At 41.3% G+C, this 12,363-nt stretch overlaps 1 protein-coding gene across 8 annotated transcripts in view; it reads left to right on the forward strand.

Annotated features, from left to right (window-relative positions):
• tenm2a (teneurin transmembrane protein 2a) overlaps positions 1 to 12,363 on the forward strand; it is a 2,790,214-nt gene that overhangs the window by 1,983,266 nt on the left and 794,585 nt on the right. For all 8 annotated transcript variants that reach the window (XM_072590496.1, XM_072590497.1, XM_072590504.1 and 5 more), the window contains one exon: positions 5,970 to 6,271. In XM_072590496.1, the coding sequence (XP_072446597.1) occupies positions 6,046 to 6,271 (226 nt within the window). In that variant the 5' untranslated portion in view covers positions 5,970 to 6,045. The remainder of the gene's footprint in view (positions 1 to 5,969; positions 6,272 to 12,363) is intronic.

The following is a 12,363-nucleotide window of genomic DNA, read 5'->3' on the forward strand; positions in this document are numbered from 1 at the left end:
TTTTGAAAAAGCAGATCAGAGGCATGTGTCAGCTGAATAACATTACCAGAATAAAGGAGATTCAATATTTCAGCACTGCTTGCTATCCTTGCATGTCCCCCTCTCAACTCCCATCAAGTGTGATTCCTGAAAAGGTCGAGACAGAAGCAGATCTGGTAGTAGCAGCTAAGTCTAAAAAAAAGACTACCTGCCACTGATGGAATAAGGTTTATCAGCAACTTCATGCTCCAAACTCTGTGCTACAGTTCTGAAGAAGGGTCACTGGTCCAGAAACATTAATTCTGCTTTCTCTCCACAGATGCAGCTAGACCTGCTGAGTTTTCCAGCAATTTCTGTTTTTATTTTTAGATTTCCAGCATCTGTAGTTCTTTGGGTGTTTTTTGTTTCATGCTGCAAAATGTGGACAACATGAACTCAAAGTGCCATCTGTATAGTGCTGACATATATCCACGGCAATCCAGAATTATTTCACTTAAAGTGCTTAAGATTATCAGATTCGGATGCATGCTGCACTTCTGGATGAGATTTTAAGACAAAGCTCTGTTGGCATTCTCAGCTAGATAAAGCAAATCCCATGACACTGTTTGGAAGAAAATCAAGGGAGTTCTTCTTATGCATGATCAGCATTTATCCCTCAACAGCATTGAAATGAGATGACCTGGTCATGTATTTTATTGTTTGTGAGAACTTGCAAACTGGCAGTTTTATTTGCTAGACATAACAGTGAGTAATCAGGCAGGAGGCTGGAAGAATACTGCAAACCAGGCCACATCAGGAAGTGGAGAAGTCGACGTTTCAGGTGTAACCCTTCTTCAGAACTGGGGATGGGTGGAGGTGAGCTGCAAGTAAAGGGGACGGTGGGGGCAGGGTAGTGAAGTGGGGATAACTGAAGACAGGTAGAGGATACAACCTGGTTGGTCAATGGGAAGAATGAATCTGGTAGGTAAAAGGGGCGGGGGGAGGTGCGTGTGGGGTGCTGGGAAGGTAGTTGGGGAATGGGGAGGTAGGGTATTTGAAATTGAAGAACTCAGTGTTGAGTCCTCCAGGCTGTTGGTTGCCCAGGCAGAAGACGGGGTGTTGTTCCTCCAATTTGCGCTGTATTTCATTGTGGCAGTGGAGGAGGCCAAGGATGATCATGACGGAAAGGGAGTGGTTAGGGGAATTGAAATGGACAGTGACAGTAAGTCTACCTTTAATGTATTTAATTGGCTGTAAAGTACTTTGGGACATTCTGAGATTATGAAAGCATTATTTAGATTATATTAGATTAGAACAGTGTGGAAACAGGCCCTTCAGCCCAACAAGTCCACATTGACCTTCTGAAGAGTAACCCACCCAGACCCATTTCTCTCTGACTAATGCAGCTAACATTATGGGTAATTTAGCATGGCCAATTCACCTGATCTGCACATTTTTGGACTGTGGGAGGAAACCGGAGCACCCGGAGGAAACCCATGCAGACACGGGGAACATGTGCAAACTCCACACAGACAGTCGCCCAAGGCAGGAATCAAATCTGGGACCCTGGTGCTATGAGGCAGCAGTGCTACCCACTGAGTCACCGTGCTGCCCCATCCTCCCCCCCACCCCACCCCTCTTTTGCCAAACTATTCTTTTGCCAAACCATTCTTTTGTCAATATGAGACAATCTTTACCATTAGTTTAATCTGTATCAACTTGAACTTAGAAGTTGTGGAATCACAGAATGGTTACAGCAGATCAGGAGACTGTTTGGATGAATGACTCCCTACCACCTCTTTGGAAGGACAATGCAGCCAGACAGGCCTCTAACCTTTCACTATAGTCTTCTGGCTTCTTTCCCTTTCAAGAGCACAAACCAATTCCATTTTACAAACTCCAAATGAATCTCTGTGCACCATCTCTGAAGAAGTGCATCACAGATTATAACCATATGCTACGTAAAAGAGTTTTTCTTTTCACTCTATTGCCAGTCATCTTAAATTTGTGATTTCTGGTTCCAGATTTGTTTCTGTTGACTCTGTTTCGAGCTGTGGTGATCTTGAACATCTCCATTAAATCTCTTCTCAACCACTTCTTGAAGGAAAACAGTTCCAGCTTCTCCAATGTATCCATTTAACTGACATCCATCATTGCTGAAAACACTCACTGTATTGAACAGCTTTTCTGCACCTATGATGAAGTTACATTCTTCAAGTACAGTGTCCAGAATTGAACACAATACTTCAATTGAGGCCAAACTAGAGTTTTATAAAGATTTTTTACACATTGTGTATTTTTTAAACCGTATTCTTAACCTGCTTTCCCACTCTTCACCAATTTGTCCAAATCTATCCCAAGACTCTTTCTTTATGCATCTCCTGTAGAATTGCACTCTTTATGTTTAGCAACCTTACCTCTTTCTTCTTAACAAAAGCATCGCCCCACTTTTCTCTGCAGCAACATATTATCGGCGATATATCCATCCATCCATTCCACCATCTGCCTACATCCTCTGGAAGTCTATCACTCAACCTCCTCATTGTTAAATCCAGTGAGATACTGAAGTTAGACTCAGAAAAAAAAATACAGATTCATTATTCACAGTAGTCAGGGGCAGAGCTACACTTGTTGAATTAGAGGGAGTGACAATAGCAATTTTGCAATCTGAAAGAGATAGAAACTGTATAACAAACAAAATTTAGGGTGGGGAAAAGTGATATATTCCACTTTCATCTCCTTAATGGTTGCACCAAAATGTGTTGCTTTTCAAATTAGCACCATCCCTTCAGCAATAATCGGTGCTGACTTGTAGGTAGTTTTGTGCTGGTCACAGAATCCAAATGGCTTTCCGAACTCACTTAGATTAGAATCTTCCAGCCAGCACAAAGAAAGCTGGATTTGTATTTCTCTCAGAAGTAAACCAAGTCCAGGTCTTGAAGCCACTGCATTTTATTTGATTATGCAAGGATTTTGGGACACTAATACCAATTAAAATCGTAGCTTTTACATTTTAACAGGGGACAACATTAGAAATGCAATATGTGCAGTTCATTCCAGTTAGTTTGTGAATAATTTCTGAACATGTATCTTTCCATGGCTTTGGTGTCTAACCTGACTGTAGTGCAGTCTCCCTAATTTGACCTCTGTTTCAAGGGCATGTGTGCAAAATTAATAAATACCACAGTTCTGCTGGCAGTCACAGAGGTCTGGCAAAAAGGCTGTTGAAGCTGTCATTCCCACAGGGAGTCTTGGCTTCTACTCAGTTTTAACGTAACCTTCTCTGGATCCTCAGGTGCCCTTGAGCACCCTACTTGCATAATCTTTGACAGCTAGGAGCTCCTGTAATTTTTCAGAGATCACAGTCTAGTGGGAACATGTGACTGTTAGAACTCTATGAATTTTAAACCTGGGTAGCTGCAAATTCAGTCTTTCACAGTGACAAATTGGAAGTAAAGGAATCACATATTCCATAACATCGCTTGATTTTTCATTGATTTCCAGTTATTTTTTAATGAGTTTCCTTTAATGCGGAATAACGAAAATGATTTTTATATAAATATGTAGATCTCCACTTGTTTCCATGGTTTGAAGGGGGATTATTAGGTGTTATTTCCATTTACATGCCTTGTTTGACTGAACTGCAATTCGAGTCTAAAGCAAATAGTGATTGAAGTGAATGATGGGGAGTGACTGCCTCTGGCAGCATCTGCTAATCCGTCAGGCTCAGATCCGTAACCTTTACGGCAGTCACAAGCCTGGACGTCAGTCATAGCTGTTTGCTTCAAGCTGTGAAACTGTTTGTCTCTGTTTTTCACTCTTGGCTACAAATTTTTCCCCCTCTGCTTACCTTCAGTCTCTTTCCACATTTGTTATTATCTTCCCACATCTTGCTTAACTCTTCAGGAATAGTAAGTGACCAGACTTTTCTTTTGCAGTCTCATTCCATTTTTGTAGTATATTTTGTACCTTTTGCAGAGCTTCTAAAACAAGCTTTAGTGATTATTCATTTTCAGTTCAGCAAATGTAAGGGGAAAAAAAAGTTGCCTTTATCCAGACATAGAGTCACAGAGATATTCAGCACTGAAACTGACCCTTTGGTCCAACTAGTCCATGCTGACCAGATATCCCAACCCAGTCGAGTCCCATTTGCCAGCACTTGGCCCATATCCCTCTAAACCTTGCCTCTTCATTTATCCATACAGATGCCTTTTAAATGTTGCAATTGTACCAGCCTCTACCACTTCCTTTGGCAGCTCATTCCACACATGCACCAACGTTTGTGTGAAAAAGTTACCCCTTAGGTCCCTTTTATATCTTTCCTCTCTCACCCTAAACCTATGCCTTCTAGTTCTGGACTCCCCGACCCCAGGGAAAAGACCTTGTCTATTTCTCTTATCCATGCCCCTCATAATTTTGTAAACCTCTATAAGGTCACCCCTCAGCCTCTGACGCTTCAGGGAAAACAACTCCAGCCTGTTCAGCCACTATCTATAGTTCAAATCTTCCAACCAAGACATGGTTTCACCATTTTTAGCATTCTAAAAGGATTGAAGGTGTAACATTTACATAATGCCATGATGCTTCACGTGAGCATTTAATACTTTTGTTCCTACTTGGGATATGGGCCAGGTGCTGGCAGCTGGGATTGGATTGGGTTGGGATATCTGGTTGGCATGAACGAGTTGGACCGAAGGCTCTGATCCGTGCTGTACATCTCTATGACTCCATGACTCTATTCAGAAGTCATTCATTAATTATAAGGAGTGTTCTGCTAAATGTACTTTCACAACTTCACTCTGTGATCCTTGAACAGTGGCAAGAGACAGTTTTGCATATTCTAATTTAAGCCAGAAATTACTTCTTTCATTTGTTGTACCAACTTAAATTTGACTCTGATGTAAACATTTTTATACAACTCTGACAATTCCCAGTGTACCTCCTGTTCCAGTAGAACAAATGCCACCAAATTGTGCAATGCTTAACATTTTCTTTCCACACAATTATTTCTCCTGCACTCTACCCCTTTACCCTCCTCCAATATTATTTCCCAGCAGAGAGGATCGCCAGGCAAATTGCCTGTAGCCTCTGCCCATCTGAAAAGGAGCCTTAGCAAGTTATACAAGAACAAGACTGTTGGATTGCCTTCTGATGCCCCCCCCCTCCCCCCGCCCAGACAGTGAGTAGAGTATCTTCCATTACATGGAAGTACATCATGCTCTATGGCCTGATTCAAAACTAAAATTCACGGCACTTTTAGGAGGATTTAGAAGGCATGCATTAAACACTTCTTATCCCATTCACACATTGAAAAGTGTTTTTTTCAGCCCTTGTGAGCACATTTTAACAAGCTTTATGAATATAACAAGTCAGAGGCCTGGGAAGAGAGAACATGCTTCTGCAGGCTTATGGACCATGGCTCCAGTTCCATATGATCTGATGTCACGATGACATAGCTCCTTTCACATCAGTTCAGTTACTATTATTGGAGTAAAGATATGGTTAACCCTTTGGATCACATTCAATCTATGCAGTGCTCCCATTGAATGTATATTTCATAAAACACTCCTGCCAGTTTAGATTATATACCCAGACTGCGGTATGTAAATGATTTATTCCACATTTTTAGATTTTGCACGTCCTGCTGTATGCCCAAAGGGGAAATGGTGCTTAGAGATCAGGAGACTGACTATCTTTATTCAGGTGCTGTAACCCAACTGAGAAGCTCAGAAAATAATTCTGATCACCACCACAGCTCTCTGTGCTCTCATAAATCAATTCCCGTGTTACATTAAAGACACTTACACAGCCTCTGATACCAAGTTGGGGTGCCTAACAGCAAAGAATGAGTTTTCAGCTGGTGTTAACCTATTGAGACTCACAAATACAGGATGCTTAGTCCCAGATGTAGTAAAGAGTCTGCTTATAATGTGTACTGTATATAAATCATTTCCTATTTTCTCACACTGGATATCAAGTTGGCTCAAAGCTACCTTTATATTTTCTTGCAGGTTACTGTGAATTTAAAATTTTCCAAACACACAAGTGCAGTTTGGTAACAACTGTCAGACAATTCCCTTGCGAAGGATGGATGTCAAAGACCGCAGACACCGTTCCTTGACACGAGGCAGGTGTGTGAAGGAGTGCCGGTACACAAGTTCCTCACTAGACAGCGAAGAGTGCAGAGTACCTACACAGAAGTCCTATAGCTCAACTGAAACTCTGAAAGCATACGATCATGATGCCAGACTGCATTATGGGAGTCGTGTCACAGAGTTGGTTCACAGGGAATCAGATGAATTCTCCAGACAAGGTAAAGGTGGTTGAGTTTTCTTTCTTATGTAATACAATTGAAGAAAAATTAAACATGGAAGAAATATGAAGTATTATGCAGTTCTCAAAAGTTCATCGCACAAAACACCCTTGATTCATTGTATTTGCAGACTTTTACTTTATATTGTAATGTCAATGTTGAAGTTTGCAATCCATTCACCTTTCAGCTTACACAATGTGAATGATAATGATGAAAACCAGGAAGGAGTCCTCTTTATAGGTGAAGGTCTGACTAGGATATCAACTGTCACAATTTGAGCTGTTCTTCAAGTGGAGCAAGTGGCAGCACCTTTCCTGCAGTTGAAGGTTGTCCAGATGTTTCATAGAAGGTTGAAACCTGAGACCTCACCATTTAGGTTAGTTTCCAGCATGTGGATATTGATGTTTACAATCAACCAACTGAAATGCTATTCAGAGATTGAATTGTTGTTTGTTTGTAAGGAGTGGAGTGTGTTCCAGTAGAAGCTGTTGGATTTCAGATGAGTATGTGAGTATTATTGCGGTTCTGCATCAATGGTGATGCTTCGTTTGCTGTCAGCCAGTGGTGTACTTCGAGCAGGATATTCTCTCTGTTGACCTTAAGAACCTCAATATCCATTTACACAAAATGCACTTGAGTTGTGTTGATCAGATATAAGCTTTATGACTTCTTGGAGGTATCCATCATGTTTGCATGGTGGGTTCTGAGCCAGCCTAAGCAGGAGTACGTAGTTTCTGGATAGACCAGGCGTGTGAAGCAGACTGAAATGTAACGAGAATCTTAGGAAGAGAATGAGCTGAAATAAGTATAATACTGTGTGACAGGCAAAAGGATTCCTCAGGTAACTGACAAACGTTTTCAGTAACATTTTTAGACCCATTTATTATTTGAAATATTAGATCGTTCATTGTAGAGGTTGCGAACTGCTCAGTCCCCCCAGAAAAGAAGTCGGCTTACCACTGAGTGTGGGACTTCCACTTGACTGAATGGGAGGTCCACCCTTGTGAGCTGCCGGCCATTCAGTAGTTGGTAGTGTTTGCTGGGACTGCAAACAGGCCCACAAATGTCATCAGTGGATCCTGGATCCAGGTAAGTGTCTTGATTTGAAGCTGCTGAAGAAAAGAGAGGGCTGCCTAACATGCAAATAGCTGAGGAGGGTGAGAAGGAGGATTCTGGAGACCAGCTGAAGAGGACTGAAGGTTGAAGTAACATCTTGGAGGGTCCGAATTAACACATAGAGTATACCCCCTTCCACATGAACAATGAGCCTCCTCCCTTGCTTCACACTTTTTTACAATGTGTGGCATAAATAATGGCATTCCCACTCACATCCAGCTGCCCAGGACAACCATGTTGAGGCTTCAGTCATGTAACTTTCCCATTAATTGACCTGGTAACAAGAATAGTTGAGTGTTACTCAATTTTGGTGCCTGCCCAGTATCATGCTATGGTTATAACAGTTCATGGATAGACGGGAGAATGTTGGGTGTGAAGACAAAGCTGGTGGGGGTGGGGGAATGGGAGTACACAATCCAAAGCCAAAATACCCAGGTAATCTCAGTGAATTATTGAGCATTCAGATTGAAACCATGAGGCCTGTGAGCTTCCTCAAACTCTTTTACTATTGGAAGGATGTTTGAAACTTGAAAGGGTTCAGAAAAGATTTACAAAGATGTTGGCAAGGTTGGAGGATTTGAGCTATAGGGAGAGGCTGAATAGGCTGGGGCTGTTTTCCCTGGAGCGTCAGAGACTAAGGGGTAACCTTATAGAGGTTTATAAAATCATGACTCCCCCTGGGTTTGGGGAGTCCAGAACTAGAACTTTAGGGTGAGAGGGGAAAGATATAAAAGGGACCTAAGGGGCAACTTTTTCACACAGAGGGTGATGCGTGTATGGAATGAGCTGCCAGAGGAAGTGGTGGAGGCTGGTACTATTACAGTATTTAAAAGGCATCTGGATGGATATATGAATAGGAAGGGTTTAGAGGGATATGGGCCAAGTGCTGGCAAATGGGACTAGATTAGGTTGTGATACCTGGTCGGTGTGGACTAGTTGGACTGAAGGGTCTGTTTCCATGCTGGATATCTCTATGACAGGAGGATACTGGGGTAAGGTATACAGCCACCAGAACCCCCCACCACCACCCCCCGCCCCCTCCCAGTGTTGAATTTTCAATTAATTAGATTAAGGAAAGCCCATGCCAGTTGGATGGCTGTCTGAAAGAGGATAATAATTTAAGAGCTGCATGTTGCTCTTGTGTTGGTAATAACTCATCATTAAAGATCCCAGCATTTTACTTGAAATACATGCTTGCTCAGTAAGCAAGTATTAGAACTAGGCAAATCAAGCCCTCAAGCCTTCATTTTGCAAGTATCCATTCTGTGGGCTTCAATTTAGAAGAGGTAGGTTTTGCTTTTCTCTGGATGTTGGTCCCACCAGTTTGATGAAAAGACAAACAAACCTCGAGCCACTTGAGTAACTGCAGTCTGACTCCAGGAGATAACCATGTGTGTCCAGTTGATCCAAGCAGATCAGGTTTGGATTCTCAAAACAACATTAGGAATCTTTTCCAGCTCTCAGCCATGAGCCACATCTTTAAATGAAAATCCCGAATTGAGCAAGAGGTGAGCTTGACACCAAATTGGTCGTCAGGAGCTGGAACTGAATGGCTTGATCCATGCTGGAACCCACTGCTACTTTACAGAAAAGAAGAAGCAGACCAGCAGAGAGCCAACAATTGGAAACATGTCTCAAGTGCCCATTGAAAGGTATTGCACCCTTAACCTCGAACTCCAGTCATTTTCTATCAAAACAAAGGCATTGAACCTGATCTCTCTTCATGAAGGTTCACCGACCATTTGGGTCTGAGGTGATTTAGAATTTGAACATAGCCTTCTGCCCCTTCCCAGCTTGTTGGTAAGCTTCTCAAATATTTGGCTGCAAGTGGATTCGTGATTTGCTTCCTCCCCCTCAGCTCAGTCCCATGTGACAGCCTTTGCTTTGAAAATTCCTACGCACACTGGAAATCTTGGGACATTGACACATCAGACTGAGCTTAATCTTTGAGGAGGTTAGTCAGAGCCAGAAACTTGCACAGCTCGGCCTACCTTGGGTGAAATTTCCTGCAAAAGTGGAATTTTCATTGCAGTGAAGAAGGTTAGTGAGTGGCGATGCAGTCTCATTGTATGTTATTAAGTTCGTTAGACTATTTAAACAGTTTGAGGAGTCATTGGTTTTGTACAGCCGATAAATGGGCATGGAAGTGTCAATGATTGTGATGGAGGAAATGAGAGGGTATGGGGAGGGAGGGGGGATGTAGGGCCAAGGGTTATGGGTAGGGGCATAGATTTCTAGGGGTTCTGGTTAATACTATTTGAACTCACCATTCAAAGTTCTGTCATCCGGACTCTGGTCACACCACCTCTGCTGTGAATAATGCTTTGAAGAGCTGGCCTGAATCCATAAAATCAATGAAGGATCAGAACATGTCTATTCCTCCAAGAAGTTGGCCAGGTTTGGGGTGCAGGTTGTGAGGTCTCGACCTAAACTAGCTTGGATCAAGACCTCACAAATGCGACTGTTGAAACTGGCAAACTGTAGGAATGGGGTCAGGAACAACATTCCCTCTAAGCTGGGTGTACATCCGTTCTGAGTACCCCCACATTCCACTCCACATGCTGACACATTGCCTCCCGGTTTCAGAAGTTGCTGCTGCACACACACCTCAGTGATCTGCGCACAGAAAGGGTTCGAGAGAATATTAGTCAGGAATGCCAGAGTCGGCTCCTGGCTGCCATTTTGACTGCTCCAGAGACTCCCCAACATCCTGAAGATCTATCCTACTATCCGGTAGCAGTATTTGAAAGCATGTCTGATTCTATTCTGACTCCCAAGGATCCTCTGCCATGAGATCTGTTGGGATCTGTCAAATTCTGATTTTCTGTAATATATTTTAAATTATTCCCGAAAATTCTTGACATCTAACCAAACATTTTCTTTCCTTCAAGACTGGTATTCGTATTTTGTTGGTAAGGTTTCCCAAATTTTTGAAAAAAGGCTTTGACATATTAAAAGAAACTGCGTTCTTAGATTTTAGTGAAATGATTGAGGTAACTTTAGGCATTTTAGTAAATTAAAATTGAAACAAACTGTTGTCATTTCCATTTGACTCCATTGTCTCCTTTGCAAAGCAAAATGAAAAAAACTGTTTGAACAAGGAATTAGAAGCAAAACATAATTTATTGAAATGCTATCAAGGATAAAGAAATAATGACAAGCATATGTTTGTCGTTCTCTTACCGGACAGAACATGTGAAGTTCAAAAATGTTCGTAATCGGGCAGACTTGACTTGTGTGGGGTTCTTTGAGATTTTGTTTCTGCATAATGCAAGATGTGATAAACAGACAACTCCATTTTTTGAGATGTGTTCATGCCTGGTCCCATTATTTGATTATTTAAATGCAGCAAATGAGTAGAGGAGCTGCACACCAGCATTATTTGAGCATCATACCAAACGAATTAGGGAGATTTCTACAGTTATGTGATGTCAGATCAGGTAAATGCATATCTTTAACGGTTTCAGCTAGCTGTGCCTTTGGGAGTTCTATATGGTAATTCTCCTGTGAAAATGTTGGTATATGATGAACACGTGACTGGCTTCAAGCAATTAGAACCAGTTATCGTATTCAGCAAGAAATGCCTAAAAGAGGTGTCTTTGTTCAACATTGCCATTGTTCATTGGGTCAATTAAGTCAACATTTCTTTTGTGGCTAAAGTAGCTCATTTGAAATTTTAAGCTGTTCAGATTGGGAGGCAATGAGACAGATAATTAATGAGAAATATGTGCAGAAAATGGCAACATCTAAACATTAAACATTGCAACGCATGAGATACAAGATCCGTTAACTTATGTCTGTCAGTTACTTCAAAGAAATGGCGATAACATAAAAGACATCTCGGGGCATAAATCACAGCTCCAGCTGTTGAGCTTTGGTTATAGTGAGAGAGCTGAAATGCACGGATAAACTGAAATTTAGGTCTTCTCTGTGGAACTTAAGGCTTCAGCAAGAAATTAAACTGATTCTTTGAGAGTGGTATTGTTTATTATTAAGCTATGCAAGAAAGTGCTCTGAGAAAGGTTTGAGTGATAGATTTTCTTCTGTGTTTTAAACACTAATTTAAAATAAAATCGCCTATTAAGTGCAATTTCAGTTCAGAGAGATTATGTCAGCTTAGAAAAATGCCCTTTATTCATATGTGCAAGACAACAATATTGGACAAAGCCCAAATTGTAATCCAAGATATGAACTTGCATGTTCTGTATGCCTTTTAGCCACCATTGTCGGTGCTCAGAAACTGAACGTTAACTTTGTAAGTTTGATGTCATTGTTTATGATAGTGTGCAAGCACAAGCTTTCTGATTTTTATAAAAATGATCAATGTATGATTGTAACATTTGTTGTTGCTTTTTAACACAATTGTTGTGGATCTCAGAAGTAATAGAATAGGAAAACTTTGTGTTTGGAGTATTCGTAAATGAAATATGATGACATACCAAGTTCTGAAAGATAAGTTTGTAGGATAAATATAAATAGTGGGATTGATGAGTCATTGTGACTTCCTGCAGCTTGTTTAATTGCCTTAGTGGTTTGGAGAGAAATTTCCCCAGAGTTTTTGCTAAATTGGTCCGACATTTTTGCCTTTCCCTGGAGATTGTCAAACTAGGGAATTTGTGGGAGCCAGGTCAGTGGTGCTCTGGCTAGATAGGAGAGGGTTTTTGGATTGAACAATATTTCTTTTAGAGTATGCTGAATAAATTGCTGCATTGAGAATAATTTTAATATACTTGGTGCACGACAGGTTTTATTTCATTTCTGCCCTCCTATTTAATAGTCAAGTGTGTACTTGCTCTCCCCCTCCTCTATTCCCCTCATGACAGAGCCTACTTTCTCTAAGAAAGCTCATGCAGAATCCTTACACTTGGGGATTTCTCTCACAACCACTGAGAAGTAGAAGATCAAGTGTTAGGCTGAGTAATTCATTACTCTTTGGACTCCTTTCCTGCCCATGGGGATACTGTAGGCATTACTAT

The sequence above is a fragment of the Chiloscyllium punctatum genome, chromosome 20 (assembly GCF_047496795.1).
Source record: "Chiloscyllium punctatum isolate Juve2018m chromosome 20, sChiPun1.3, whole genome shotgun sequence".
Taxonomy (NCBI): Eukaryota; Metazoa; Chordata; class Chondrichthyes; order Orectolobiformes; family Hemiscylliidae; genus Chiloscyllium; species Chiloscyllium punctatum.